General features: G+C 50.4%; 1 protein-coding gene across 1 annotated transcript in view; it reads left to right on the top strand.

Moving 5' to 3' along the window:
- PRDM6 (PR/SET domain 6) overlaps window positions 1-14,914 on the top strand; it is a 90,355-nt gene that overhangs the window by 56,101 nt on the left and 19,340 nt on the right. Inside the window, exons 3-4 of the mRNA XM_040976349.1 lie at window positions 3,458-3,585; window positions 6,937-7,061. Coding sequence (XP_040832283.1) covers window positions 3,458-3,585; window positions 6,937-7,061 — 253 coding nt within the window. The remainder of the gene's footprint in view (window positions 1-3,457; window positions 3,586-6,936; window positions 7,062-14,914) is intronic.

Here is a 14,914-nt window from a genome sequence, read left to right on the forward strand (position 1 = left end):
AAGCTAATGATGGCGAGTAATGACAGGGTACGGAGTTGTACCCAGGGCTTGTCTGAGAAGTGGTCTTAGCCCTCGGGTTTGGATATCCTGCTTTCTCTCAGTTCTGTGTGCATCTTACTAGACAAATGAACACAGCGGGCATTAGAACCTTGTGGCCCCTCAGTTGCCATTTTAAGAAACACTGAGTTTAAATAACTTTATTTAAAAGGCAGTTAGAGAGAGGAGAGAAAGATCTTCCATCTGCTGGTCACTCCTCAAATGGCTGCAACAATCAAAGCTGAGTCAGGCCTGGAGCGTCTTCCATGCCTCCCATGTGAGTGTAGGAGACCAAGTGCTTGGGCCATCTTCGGCTGCTCTTCCAGGCACAGTAGCAGGGAGCTGGATCACAAGTGTAGCAGCCAATCTGCAGCTGGTATGTGCGTGGGATTTTTGGTATCACGGGTGGTAGCTTTACCTGGTATGACACAAATTAAAAAAAAATAATAAGACTAATTGTTTTAAAAGGCAGAATTATAGAAAGGGAAGGAGAGACTATCCCTGCACTGGTTCATTGCCCCAGTGGCTGTGACAACCAGGATTGGGCCAGGGCCAAAGCCAGGCATCAGGCTCTTCTCACTGCTCGTCTACATGGGTGCAGGAACCCAAGCACTTGGGCTGTATTCTGCTACTTTCCCCAGGCACTTTAGCAGGGAGCTGGGTTTGGAAGTAGAAGTCCTGGGACTCAAACTGACTGCAATGCCATAGGGTGCTGGCTTACACTGCTAAGCCACAGCATCAGTTCTTCAGTGTTTAACTCTTGATGACACAGGCCTGAAAGCTCTGAGAACTGAGCCAAACGCAAGAGCCCTGTGGTTTTATTTGGACCGGAGGTCTTGGTTGTATTAGTGTGATAAACACCCTAGAGGAGACCCAGGGTGGTGGAAAATACACTGAGGCCTGGATTTAATTTGTTGGTACCAAGATCAACTTTTAATTCTGTTTTCCATGAGCTTTCTGAAGGACCCTCCTGTGTATGAGCTGATATTTACAAATTCATGCAGTTTTTACTCTTTGCTTTGGGGGTAGGTCAGGTGGGATGTATGTTCATGTTTGGTAAGGTCGCTGTGGCTATGGGCAGGAAGTATGTTGGAGGGGTCTGGAGAGGCTGTAGGGAGGTCAGCCAAGCAGCCGACAGCTTGTGGGCTGCAAGGGTGAGGCTCAGGTGCATGTGCTTGAGAAGCATTTAGGAGGCACCTTCCGCGGGAGTTGGGTGGGGCGGTCAGGACAAGACAGTGTCAAGGTTGTCTTCAATGCTGGGGATGAAGTTGTAGCATCGGAGTAGGCATCGATGTCGCGTGAAAGGCTGGTATCCTAGGGCGAGCTGCGGCTGGAGAAGCCCAGTCCAGTGGCATGAGCCATCCTGCGTAGCATTTGGGAGCACCCTGAGAGCTAGCCACCTGCTTCTCCTACTGGTGGACCGCAGTCTGCAGCCGGCAGGCACGGGGCGGATGTTTCCTCAGTGAGGAAAATGGCTGCTAAGACCAGAGTATGACACAGGCTCTTCAGGATGGACTGGCTTGAGGCTGCCGTTCAGGTGAGCCACCGCCTAGTCAGTGTTTGCGACTTTGTTCCAAATACTTGCTAAGAATTTCTACCAGTATCCATGACGGGAGGTGGGTTTGCTGGGGCAAGGAACTGGATCATGACCAGTTTTTATCCCCTTGACAATCAGCAGTGGGGTTAAAGGAATCAAGTGGCTTTGCGCAGGGTCGGGTTGGCTGTAAACAGTGGGAGTCCTAACCAGCTTGCTAAAAAACAGACACGCCGTGGAAGTCCAACACAATAGCTGTGGAATCCTGTGAGCGAGCTAGAGTCCGTGTTGGCCTTCTCAGGTAGTAGGCATAGCCACCACCGGCCAAGTTTCCGTTTGCTGGCGTTTCCCCAAACCTGGGACTTTAACGAAGTCATAAGCCCTCACTCACTCCGACACAAGCCAGAAGTGCCTCCTTTGTCTCCGCTGAACTAAACATCAGCTATGACCCGCCTCCCCCGACTACCCCTCCTTCTGTCTTTACTCAGTGGCAAGTTCTCTGACAATTGTCTTTCTGAAATTAATGCTTGTCTTCTGCTTGTTGGGGTGGAGAGGAATGCATGGAAGGAAAAAAGGAAAACCCAGCCTGCTCACTGTAAGAAGACGCTGTCGTCACGAAGCCCTTGGGCCCCAGCGTGGAGGCACTCAACCAAGAGCTGACCTCAGGGCCTGCGTGTGGCATCTGAAAGGCTTGGTCTCCTTGTCCACCGGGTGCGGGGGAGGTGGGGAGGGAGGGGGCGAAGGAAAAGTAGGAAGGCTTGAGAGCAAACCTAGAAGATAGGACACCCGAGCTGCTAGGGGCAGAAGCAGCCAGCTGATGTGCTATGAGACGGTTCAGCTGCACTGAGCTCCCCTGCAAGAACTGGACCTCAACGCCGCCCAGCTGCCCCCTTGCTTCCTGGGTGCCCCTAGGTTTGCTGTGGCTGTGCTGTTGAAGCTACCACTCCCCCTGAGGTGCCCCAGATGGGAGGCGCTTTTTAGAAGAAGGTTCTGAGATGCCACATGTGTGCTTGGCCGGTTCTCACTTTGCATGAGGCGTTCTGTCCCGTGCTTGTCACCGGCCCGGGGTTGGAGTGGATTTCATGGTCTGGAATGAAGACGAGGAGGAGTCCAGACTGAGCGGTGAATCTTAGCCCAGCCTCAGCTGGGACTCCTATAGTCCGTGGGAAACAGCTTTCTTCCCCCCTTTCCCTTTGTGTGGGGTGGGATGGAGGCAGGAAGGATAGGGTCTCTCTCTCTCTCTCTCTCTCTTTCTCTCTCTCTTATTTATTTATTTTTTTGGCTTAAGACTCCTTGGGGTTTCAGGTCCCCGCAGTGGAGCTTCTGCTTCTTCTGTGAAGTGAGAGGTCATTGACTACCCCCACCCCAAATTAGAGTCTGTTTTGCCAGTTCTGTAAAGCTCCCTGAGGCTCTGACTGCCTCCTGGCGGGTGTCCCCAGCTCGCCGGACAGGCGGACAGACGGACAGGCGGGGCTGCTGCCCACGTCTGCTTGCGTGCTGCAGACTTGGGGCCTGTCCCGGGCAGTTTGGACCGCGCCAGCATGGCCTTTCCTTTCAGCTTGCTCGTGTTTTCCAGCAGCTCGTTACTTCAGGCTAGCCTGTCAAGATAGGGTACGTGCTCTCTGGGAACCACCATCGCATCCTTGAGGGACCACAGACATGTTTAATTCAGGGGAGATTGGCTCGATAAGGAAAACGTGATCGACTTGCATCACCAAAACATATTTTCCCGCGATTCCAGTTGGGTTGCCGCAAGCATCGATAAGCAGCGGCCAAGCCGAGGGCCGTAAATCTCCACCAGGACCGCCGCTGCAGACACCCAGGGAGGCCGGGAAATGATTGCTGATGATTCGTTCTAACTACTTGACCTTCTGACCTCTTCTCCAGATATATGATCAAGATGGGACACTTCAGCACTTTATTGATGGTGGGGAGCCTAGTAAGTCGAGCTGGATGAGGTATATCCGATGTGCGAGGCACTGCGGAGAACAGAACCTAACAGTAGTTCAGTACAGGTAAAGTATACCTCGCGTACCGCTTCCCACAGTGCAGGCCCTGCAGCTCCTGCCAACGCAGCTTTACTGCTAGCCCTTGTCATAGTCGGGGAGGGCTGGGAGCGGGGCGGGGGGAGCTGCATAAGGATTGGCAGGACTTTGGTTTTTTTGTTTGTTTTCTAGGTTAGGAAAAATCTCAGTTTCTACAACAGTCATTTCATAAGCACTCAGGGGGGAAAAAAAAAAAGGTAGACCCTGCCCTTGACCCAGCATGAGGTCACTTCCTGGTCACTGTTTGACCACATACCATGGCCTGGGTGAGAATGGCAGACACACAGACTCAGGGGTTTCCTCAGCAGGTGCACATGCATGTGGCACGGGAGATTTGGTGCCAGGAACCCAATGCTGTATCCTTGGGAGTACTTGAATCTCTGCACCCAAGACTCAAGACGGAATGCCCAGCACCTCAGGCTGCCCTTCCTGAGCTGTCGTGATCAGCAGCGATGCTGAGCCACGGCGACCTTCCCCTGCCTCCTCAAAGACGTCCTAGTGTCAGAGTCTGGCCCTTTGACATGGCAGGGAGTGCCCCCCTGCTTCCCAAGATGTTGAGAGGCGACGCCCTAGAGTGACAAAGCCAGGCAGAGCTGCCCGCAGTCCTCCGGTGTGAGCTGAGGAGCCCCCTGCATGGGCAGGTGCACCTGCTGGTCCCGCCTTTCCACACAGACTGGAGGGGAGGTGAACAGGCAGGGACCAATCAGACAGCAAAAAAGCCCTACCGCTAAGTCTCTTTGCTCAGAATCCCTCGAAAACATATGCCATGTAAATACGTGAGCTCAGTCATAAACAGCCGCGAGCGCCTTAGAGGCAGAAGCGACTGTTTAGCTTTCCTAGGCACCACAGACACATCAAAGCCGAGGGCCCCCAACTTGGAGTCTTGCCGCTGGCTATTTTCCTTCTTCGCCCCTCCCCCCATTTTAAAAAAAATAATAAAAGAATAATTTCTTCCCCTTATAAGTTAAAGGCTGCCCAAATCTGGCTTGCTCTCCGTAGGTCTCCAGTTCCAAAGGAACCTGTTTGAGCAGCATGTGACATACTACCTTGGTTTGCTCTGCGGTTTTTGGTTGTTAATAGTGCTAGAGATGCAATGGTGCAGTGTGCTGTTTGATTTTTTTATCTTGGTGGCAGCTGCATTGCAATGGCCAGGGCTCTTAGGGGACCCTGAGCCCTGGGGAGAGCGGGTTTCAGGCCTGTTCTTCAGGCCCATGCTGGCCACGGCTGGGCCCAGCTAGCTTCCAGCTTAGGAAGCAGATTTGAAGGTGGGAAGACAGCGCCCTCCTGGGAGGGCTGAGCGTGCCATCTGCTGCCCGTCTGAGAGGAGCAGATTCTGTAACACCGCTTTCTCCACGGGCCTACCCTGCCTCACCGATCTGTTTTCGATTACTTTGAATCTCCATAAAACAAACGACAAAAACACAATTTTCGGAACTGGCATCCCTCCCTAGTGACCCCATCCAAGACAGAAAAGTTGGGCCCTGCAGAGCCAGCCTGGTTTTGTTTTTTTTTTTTTCCTTATTATTCACGGACGCCGCCTTCACAGGGAGTCAGCTGGTTTAAATTCGTTCTGTTATGATTTGTAATATCTAAGTGGAATTCTCTTCAAAGCGTCCTTGATTGATTGACCCTTAGCTGAACGTCTTGTTTTTATTTTGAGGCTGACAATAATGTTTGTTGGCGTGAGTCCTGCTTCAAGTGCGTTGGGACGCGGTGGAGCTATCTTTATGAGTCACCCCACCACAAAGGAAATATTATTTGAAACCGGGAAAATCCCTTTGATGTGCCTCAACACGCAGAGATTTCTGCGAGTTTTGGAAGCGCGGCCTGCTTGTAAGGCATGGTGTACGCTTACACAGTTTTTTTCTCCCCTCCCCGGCCCACCCCCGCCTCGGCAGACCACCCATCGCTCGAAAACAGTTGCGCCCTTTCAGCGCCGAAGTGTGTCATTTAGGTTTCGCACATTCATTTGCCGGGCGCTGTGTTTATACGAGGGAACGCCAAACCGAGAGATGAAATGTTACAAGGCTGAGGCACAAAGTGGACTCAATTTTTCTCAAGTTAGGAGATGCCAGTGATTTATAGCTCGGCTCCCATTTTGATTTTTTCTTTTTTATGTAGCAGTGGAAAGAATTAATAAAATGCACAGCCCTCGGAGCGGCCGAGGCAAGAAGAGTGGCGCGGGCCGGACAGCCAGCCGGCTGGAGTTTTTGTCAGATATTCATAGAATGTTGGAGCAAACATTCTGCTTAGCTAGCAGTGCCCTCCTGAGACAGGACGGCAGCGAGTAAGGAAAATAACAAGATAAATGAAATTTTTGCAGCTGCAAGTAAAATATTGAGAATCTGCACTTTTTTATTGATCTTGATGATCCTATTGCCAAGAGCCACTTTGTGGTGACAAAATATGTTGACAAGTGCATATCTCACCGCCATGAAAAATGTGCAGCAGGATTTGCCTGATGTCTGCACTGTTGTACAAGGAACAAATTGCCCTGCTACAGCCGCTCCCTTGCAGAAAGGGGAAATTTAAGGCCCACCAACCCTAAACACTTTTATCTTGAACTTGAGGCTAATATTTGTAGCCATTCTTCATTGAGAAAACCAGTCACAGGCTCCACATGTTTTTTTTTTTTTAATCTGTGGATTTTTCTTCCCAGGAACCAAAGCTGCTGTAACAAGCGTTTATCCCCTGGTCCCCCCAGCCATGCCTTTTCGGAGTGCAATCTCTCAGCCAGAGGCAGGTGCTCCTCCTGTGTTTATCAAGTTTCCATCCATTTCACAGCAGAGCCTTTTCTTCTTGTCCTGTACCCAACTTTTGAAGAAAGGCAACGAAGCTGATTTTTATTTCCCTTTATCCTGCTGCCTGATTTTATTGCAGATCAGGGAACTCCCCCTGCCATGGTGTAAGAATGCATTAAGTGTTTTTCATCCAAATAAGAAATCAGTGGCATGAGTTTACATGGGAAGTTCAGGCACCAACGTCTTTGTTATTGGCCAAGAGAAAGGATTTTCTTATCAGTGTGAGTTATATATATTATATATATTTATTTAAAAAAATACACTCATGTCTTTCTGCTGTGTCCAGGGCCAAGTGTCTGTGTTTTCAGCCAGAGCCCTGCTGTGGGACATGGTGGAAATCCTCTGTGTTGTGTGCAGGCTGTACCTGGATGCTGGGCACAGTCTGATGGGGGTGATATGCTGATTGTCAACAGAAGCTGCTGAGGTGGAGCTGGGCAGAAGTTTATGTGGGTAATGACAATGTGATTGGGACACATGAGTCTTACGTGCGACTAAGCTGGTTTTCTTTTGTTTTGAATAGGTCGAATATATTCTACCGAGCCTGTATAGATATCCCCAGGGGTACCGAGCTTCTGGTGTGGTACAATGACAGCTATACGTCTTTCTTTGGGATCCCCTTACAATGCATTGCCCAGGATGAAAACTGTAAGAATTTCTTTTAGCTCTGAATTCACATCTTAACCTGTTTCAAAGAGAAATGTTTGAAAAAGTGTTGATCGAGACCCCCCACATGTGGTTCGCTGTGACACTTGATGCAGACACACACAGGCCTGTCCCACTGCTTCCTTGCCCCCCAATGTCATTTGCACCCTTCTTTGCTTATCCTCAACCTCGAAGCCTTGGCCAGGGTTGTAAATCATCAGTGGCAGGCAAGTTAAGTCAGCCACTATTCCCAGTGCACCTGCTGTGTGTCTGGTTCGATGCTGGCACCTCAGTGGGTTATGAGAGCAGCTCAGCACACAACAACTTGCGCTCTGAATTTAGTCTTGGAGCCAGTGTGTAGGAAAAACAAAATGATGAGAAAATGCCAGTGTTGCCCTCTGCAGTCCATTGTGCGAGCCTCCCTCTAAGCTGGCAAGGAAGGAAGAGTGGTGTCCAACTGTCAGGTGCACAGCCGAGGAAAGTCGTGTCCTGCTTTGGCTAAAACCATAGGTAGGCCCAGTCTGCATTACCATGACAACCATTACCTAAGAAACAATAATTAACACTGAGGCAAGTGTGAACCTGCCACTGCATTTTTGAATTTTGTAAAAAATTTTGTATAAATTTCAAAAAAGATTATTTTATCAGTTCTTTGGAAGCCATTGCATGGCGATGTCCGTTGTTTAAAACAGGATTGGTGGCTCTGCTGGGCGTCAGAGTCACTTAACTGGGTTTGTGGATGCCACATTTTCCTGTCAGCACATTCGTTCGTGTGTGAACTAATAATCATTCGATATTATGCTAGGCAGAGAGTTTAGAGATGAAAGATCTGTTTTGTGCCTGGAAAGAAAAATTTCATTTTAAAGAAAATGTTATTTTCCTTTTTTGTTTTCCTTCCTCCACTTTCTTTCTCTCATATATGTACGTGAGCGCCAACAAAAATGTTGATGATTCCACTGGTCAGAATGCTGATGTTCAAATATTTCTTTCCCGTATTCAGATGCTTTGTCAGAAGTACAATTCTCCAAAAGTACTGCTATCAAGCTTTCTTTTTCTACTTTACACCAAACCAATCTCAATTAAAAAAAAAAAAAAAGAATCTTTGGACGAATGGTACATTCCTCTTGCTTCCCAAGTTTCCATTGGAAAATTTCTTCCCAGCAGGGGCACTCCTGTGTGGGGAGGGGCTGTTTTCCTAGGGGGCAGTCTAAGTGCTGGTTGTGAAGGTGTGGTTGGTATGAGGGGCAGACGTGGACACGGAGCCTTCTTGCTCTGCCTCCCCTGAATCTTGGTCCAGGCCTTGCGTGGAAGACCACCAGGGCCAGCCCAAGTCGTCTGCTGATGGGAGGTCTTGCACAAGCCTTGACATTGGCTCACCTTCTAGCACTGTTGTGAGGTCCTCCTTTTCCTCTCGATTGCCACCTGCCATGAGCTCTGTAGATGTCCTCGTTGTTTGAGTGTTGGAAAATGGGAATAAACTTACAAGGCCCAGGGTTCTACATCATGGAGCACATGGTGCAACCACTCATTCACTCACTGCATTCATATTTACTGAGCACCTGTCATGGGCCAGGAGTTTTGCAGATATACCAGGGAACAAAACCCAAGAATGTGGAACAGGAGACATATTGTTTTGGAGTCTACATCAGTAAGAAAATAGGCTGTGAGTTGGTGAGGAGTGTTGCGAAGTGCAGAATAGCAGTAGAGAAGAAGGCGGGAGCTATGTTTACCAAGAGGGGCAGCGCAAGCTCTGTTGGGACATTGCTTCTGGGAATCCAGGGAGGTGGCACCTACACTGGGTTGCACTAGTGTAGATGTATAGAGGGCAGACTGATGGACTCTGCCTGCGGTTTGAAAGTCTACAACATTTATAATGCATTGGATGCTGAGGATGGGGAATGGACGGAGAGAGAGGGAGAGAGCAAAGGGGGGCTGGTGGGCTGGTGGTCAGGCTTGGTGTAAAGACGAGGAAGAAGCTGTTCTACTGAGTTCTGAGGCAGCAGCAGAAATGGGGGCGTGGCTGCTTAGGGAATGCATTTCTGACTCTGGACGTTGGAGCCCCAGAGTGGGAAGTCCAGCCACAACTGGCTTCTACCTTACTGTGCTGTTGTTTGGATGGAGCCAGCCCAGTGGGAAAGTGGCCTTGGGGAAGAGAATAAGGGGAGGATGGGACGGAGCATTTGGGTCCTGTGTGTCGCTCGTAACCACCTGGCCACAGGTGTCCCAGATGTCAGCTGGTTTTCACATGTGGCCCTTCAGGCCATCGGAAATGTGCTTTGTGGAACAACGCGGGGTTTGCTTCTCAGTTCTTCTTTCTTCTCTGGGGTCCAAACCTGTGTGGCATGTTCTCGAGGCTGCTGCTTCAGGGATACATCACCCTGTCCCAGGGCATATGCAACATCATGTAGTTCCCAGAATCCTTAGCGGGAGACTCACAAAGCTCCCACAGCAGCTTGAAACTGGAGCTTCGATAAGAAAACCGAGCAGGTGCTCGAGTTCATGTTCAGAGGTCTTAGCAAGAGTTGAGAGCAGTTTAAAGGGAAGGATGTCATTGAATGAAATGCTTTATGGCGACAGTCCTTCTATCCTAGAGTCATGGGACTTGTCATGCCGCATACCAGCAGAGTATGTGGTCAGATAGTGTGAGGTTGATGGCCCATGCTCGGTCTACTTATGGACAGCCTGTCCCATCCCACATGATTCATGGAGGGGCATGGGGCTGTGCAGAATCTGTTCTGGAATATTCTCTGTGATTTCAGAGCACACCCATGTGAAAGGGCAGAGAGAGCTGTACAGCTGGTCTCACCCTGACCAGGGTCCTTTGAATCATTTCAGTGGATTACACTGCTAAGACTGTATCCCCCTGGGCTTACCACGAAGTAAATTAGGTTCCCTCAAAAGAAGCTTGTGGCAATCAAAGATGGACCTGAGAAAATGCTGGTGCCCTACACGCAGTCTGCAGCGGTCCTGAGACAAGGACTTAAGGATTTTAGCTCAATCTTTCTTTGCAGTTGAATCTGATACCTGGAGTAGGACCGGAAGAAAGTAGGGCGCTGCCTAGTGAAGGTTTCTGACCAAGCACTTTGGTTTATAGACATCGTTTTCCTCGGGGCTCTTTCAACACCAAAGCACCCATTTCCTATGGCGTGGGTGTGGTGGGCAAGCTCTGTGTGCTCAGCTGAGGCAGGCAGCAGGGGCACTGTGGGCACCACCGGGCAGGCCCCCAGCACCTCATACGGGTGCATGGGTTCTGAGAGCAATTGCCATGCTGTTTTCTTTGAAAGACATCACAGTTAGCCGCACCACGGAGCTCCACGGAGTGAGAGGTTGAGGAAACGGCCGTGTTGACAGATGGCATCCGCCAGGAGCAGTGCAGCTGCTTCCAGGAGGGGATTAGCTCCTGCAGGGTGTGGAGACCGCAGTGCCTTCTTGCTCCTTTCAGAGGAAATGAAAAAAAAAATCGCTGGGAGTCTAGGTCTTTTGCAGCTTTGCCTGCCTGAGTGCATGGAGTCAGGGTGGCGGAGTGCAGAAGAGGTTGGCAGGGATGGCAGTCCAGCCTCTCGCCTCCCAAGAACAGAAGACAGAAAAGAACACCTCTGCTTGGTGACTCCCATCTCCACTGCCTAGGGGAAGGCGAGCTCATGGGCAGGAAGCTCGTTTTCAGCCCTTCCCTCACACCTTTGGGCCATCCCAGCATCCCCGCATCCAGCAAGAGCAGCTGTGGGCATGCGCCAAAGGGAAGCACCACATGGTGCAGCAGGGCAGACCCTCCCTGAGTAAACACAGTTCAGAACGTGGCACAGGGTCCAGCAGAAAACACAATGCAGGGGCCGAGGTCTGAGCCAGGCTGGGCATGGGTGCCATGGAGAAATCCATGTTCTAGATGTCTCAAATACCAACAGCTGGGACAGAAATCCCCAGAAAGCAAGAGAAGCAGTCGTGCCCTGAATAGGGAGCTAGAAAGATGCTGCCCTCAAGCCCATCAGCCGAGGAGGAACCATCATCCTGGGCCCTGGGTGTGAGGACTGCATGCGAAGCAGCTGCACCTGCTGAAAGCAGAAGGAACATGGGGAGAGTCCATGTCACAGGAGACTTGCCTTCCTGGGTCCTGTAGGGGGGTCCTGCTGTGGTGCTTCCATCCCTTGCCACAGGGCTGGCACGCTTGAACTCACAGGTGGAAGTTAGAGTAAGCATCTCAAAATCTCTTAACTGGAATCTGCTTCGTCCTTCCGGCCGCCACCACACACTCCAACCTGTGTCACTGACCTTGTGGCCTGGGCCGGTCGCTGACTCCGCTCTGGGTCCTTCTGTCTTTGCATGGTGGCAGCCAGCATGGAGTCTCATTTCCTGTCTTAGTGGTGTTTTGGCTTTGTTAACAGAACTGTCCCAAGGCCCAAAGTCCAGAAAGGCCGATGATGTCCCTGTGTCCTCCTAAGAGACACTGAGTCACAAGGAGCAGCTCTTTTGCTTCCAGAGATGACTGCTCATTACGGCATCGAGGCATATTCTGCCTTCCTTTCTCTGGTCACTCTTGCTCTCCTTCCCTCCCTGTTTTTACACAAACAGTAACATAATATTATGTGTTGCTTTTCACCCATATAGAAAGTGTTGCATTTAAAGTATATATCTGATCATTCCATGTCTTGGTGTTAAAAAAAAATTTTCTTTTTTTTTGGCCTGCCATGATGCTGTCTAAATTTTAGTTCTAGGGCTGGCATTGTGGCACTGTGGGCTAAACCACCAGCTGCAACGCCTCCATCCCATAAGGGTGCTGCTCCCTGCTGATGTACTGGGTACTGCAGCAGCAGATGGTCCAGTTACATGGGCTCCTGTCTCCCACATAGGAGACCCGGTTGGAGTTCTAGTGTCCTGGCTTTGGCATGGCCCAGCTTCGACAGCTGCACACATCTTCACCGTGGGTGAAGATAACTCTGCCTCTCTGTGTCCCTGTCTGTCTCTCCAAATAAGCAAGCAAGCAAACAAATCTTCCAAAAAAAAAAAATTATTTCATATGAAGGCCTATGGGCTTCATAAATCCTGAGACACATTTTGCATGGCCTGCGAGTGTTTTGCAAAATAAGAATGCATCTCTGGACTGGCCATGCCCAATTCATTTTGCTGCCAGTCCAGCCTCCCTGTCTGAATAACAACACAGCTGCGATCAGCCTGGCGCATTGCGTTTCCTGCCCCTGTGCAGCTCCAAGCTCTGCTCCACCTCCCTTTTCTGGACACACTGGCCTTCGCCCAGTGCTTGACGGGTCCAGAGCTGCTTCCCCCGGGGTCGGGGTGTTGCAGGCCTTGCATGGCGTCTCCTTGGCTTGCACTGACACTGCCTGCGTCCTTCAGCACGCAGGTTCCCTAGGATCCCAAGGGCAATAGTCCCTAATACATGCTGGGTCTTTAAAATAAAATTACGCCTGGGTCCCGACTTTTCTTTTCACAACTAAATAAACTTGTTTTTTATTCCGTTTTCCATGGACTGTTTGTGGTCCTCTCTGCTTTCCTGCCACTCCGTGTTTTGTTCTTACGGTGCACGTCACCATTTGTTCGTTCATTCCCCAAGTGATTACAAGGGTGGGAGCTGAGACGATCTGAAGCCAGGAGCCTGGAGTGTCCTCCAGGTCTCCACATAGGTGCAGGGTCCCAAGGCTTTGGGCCATCATCCATTGCTTTCCCATGCCACAAGCAGGGAGCTGGATGGAAGGTGGATCAGCCAAGACATGAAGTGGAGCCAGTGTTTGCACGTGGAGAACAGCCTGTTTAGCCACGTGGGGGCCTCGACTTGTCACAGTTTAATCATTGGGAAACTTCGGGTGTCTTACGATGATTGCACTGGTAACAACTCCACGGAGAGGATTTTAGGTTTGGTGAAAATGAATCAGTGCTTTTCTGAAAGCATCACTCATTTTCCCTTGGAGGTGGAAGGGCCGTGGGGGTGCGGACTGTGGCTTTCGTTTGCTCTCTGCAGTACCTAGCCCAGCAGCAGGCATCGGCAGGTGCTCAGTAAACACAGGTGCACTGAGTGGGTGGGCCGTGGAGTTAGCCCTGGGTTCACAGTTTCTGAATCCACTCTGTGTTGCCTTCCCTCCATCTTCAAGGCTTTGAGTGTATGTCCCAGCTCCTTGTTCATCTATGTCTCCGTGGCCTGAAGAGGTTTGTCCATCTTCCTTAGCCCTCTTGGATGGGCCTTGCTGTCTTCTAGGGGGTCAGAATGAAAATGTGTTTTCTGACTTCGTTCCTTGTCACCTTCCACTTTCTGCTAGGTGCCACAGCCAGTGAGGATTCTATATGCAGGAAGAGCAGTCCTTCCTAAAATTCCTGCTTTAAAAAACACAAAACCCTAGCCCTCTGGGTGCAAGTGCCATGTGATTGCATTGATGAAGATGATGCTTTCCTATCCTTTTTCTCCTCCCTAGATTGCAAGTTTATGTTCATTCCATAGCTTGAGTTTATTCCTAAGTACAGCAAGGGACTGGGCCAACAGCAGATACAGTGCAAGCCTTCCCAATGCTGGAACTCTGATTATGTTTGCTTTGGGAAGGAAAAGAATAAAAGGGAGAGGCATCTTATCTCAGGCAATGTCATCTTGATGCTTGAGTGCTGTCACTGGCACCAAGAGCTCAGATTCCCAAATGGCCTTGATGATTCTATAAGGGGTTAGCTACATGATTGTATAAAGGTTTGGCTACACACATGTCAGCTTTTCTTCATTACCATTCCACACTAATCATCCCAGACCTTACAGAAACACCCTGGCCCACAGATTCCTGTGTCTTCATGTAAAGGTTGTGTGGCCTTCATTTTTGAGAATTGATCGGGCAGGTTACATTCCAGGAGCGTGACTGATCCGTCAGGCTCTGTCATCCATGCTTGGAGCTGTCTTTCTAACGTTTGTCCCCAAAGGCACGGGGTCCCTCTTCCCAGCAGTGGCACTTCCGGTTGACCTCCCCCCACATCACTGCATGTTGATGACATGTGTGTTGCCATACTTGGCAACATGGTCTCCCTGCCATACTTTCCTGCAGGTGGCCCTGCTTTTCTGCCTTTTCTGATCACAGGGTGTACCTGACCTCTGACGCTGCCGCTTTTTTTTTTTCAATTTAAGAAGCACCAACATATGCCGAACATTCCTCCTGACCTTTTAATGTGCGCAGTAGTTGGTGTTTGGCCAGCGGGTGGGATGCTGGTTATGACATCTGAACCCCTTCTCGAAGTACCTGGGCTCCACTGCCGGCTCCAGCTGCTGTTTCCAGCTTCCTGCGAATGCTGCCGCATCCTGGGAGGCTATAGTAATGGCTCAAGGAACGGGGTTCCCGCCACACATGTGAGGGGCTTAGATTGCGTTCCTGGCTTCACCCCGGGACTGCAGGTGTTTGGGGGTGAGCCCATGGAGCTCTGCTTCTGTTGTGTCAGCCCCAGGCCAGTGTCAGGATAGGAAGCTGTGGGCACCTTCTCTCTCTCCACCCTTAAGGTGACCAGTTCGGGTGCTTGTTTGTAGTCACAAGCCTCGTGCCTAGTGGAGTTGAGTGTACCACCCCCGTCCTGGGGCTGTGCTGCTGTTATTGTTAGACCCATGTACCACCATTCTGCTTTGGGAAACAGAGACCAAAACCCTAGGGGATCAACAGGCTCATAAAAGGCAGAATCATTCCTTGTATCCAAATCTTTCTTTTTAATCCTGTTTACTTACTGGAGAGAGATTGCCTCCTTCAAGTGGTCCCTTCCTCACCCAAATGCGGCAGCTGGGGTTGGACCGGGCTGGTCTCCCAGGGGGGTGAAGTCACCTGGTGCCCGAGTCACCATCTGCTGCCTCCCAAGGTTTGCAATAAGCAGGGAGGTAGTGTCGGGAGTGCGGC

This window comes from Ochotona curzoniae, unplaced genomic scaffold, assembly GCF_017591425.1.
Source record: "Ochotona curzoniae isolate NIBS_2020 unplaced genomic scaffold, NIBS_Ocur_1.0 contig_1, whole genome shotgun sequence".
NCBI lineage: Eukaryota > Metazoa > Chordata > Mammalia > Lagomorpha > Ochotonidae > Ochotona > Ochotona curzoniae.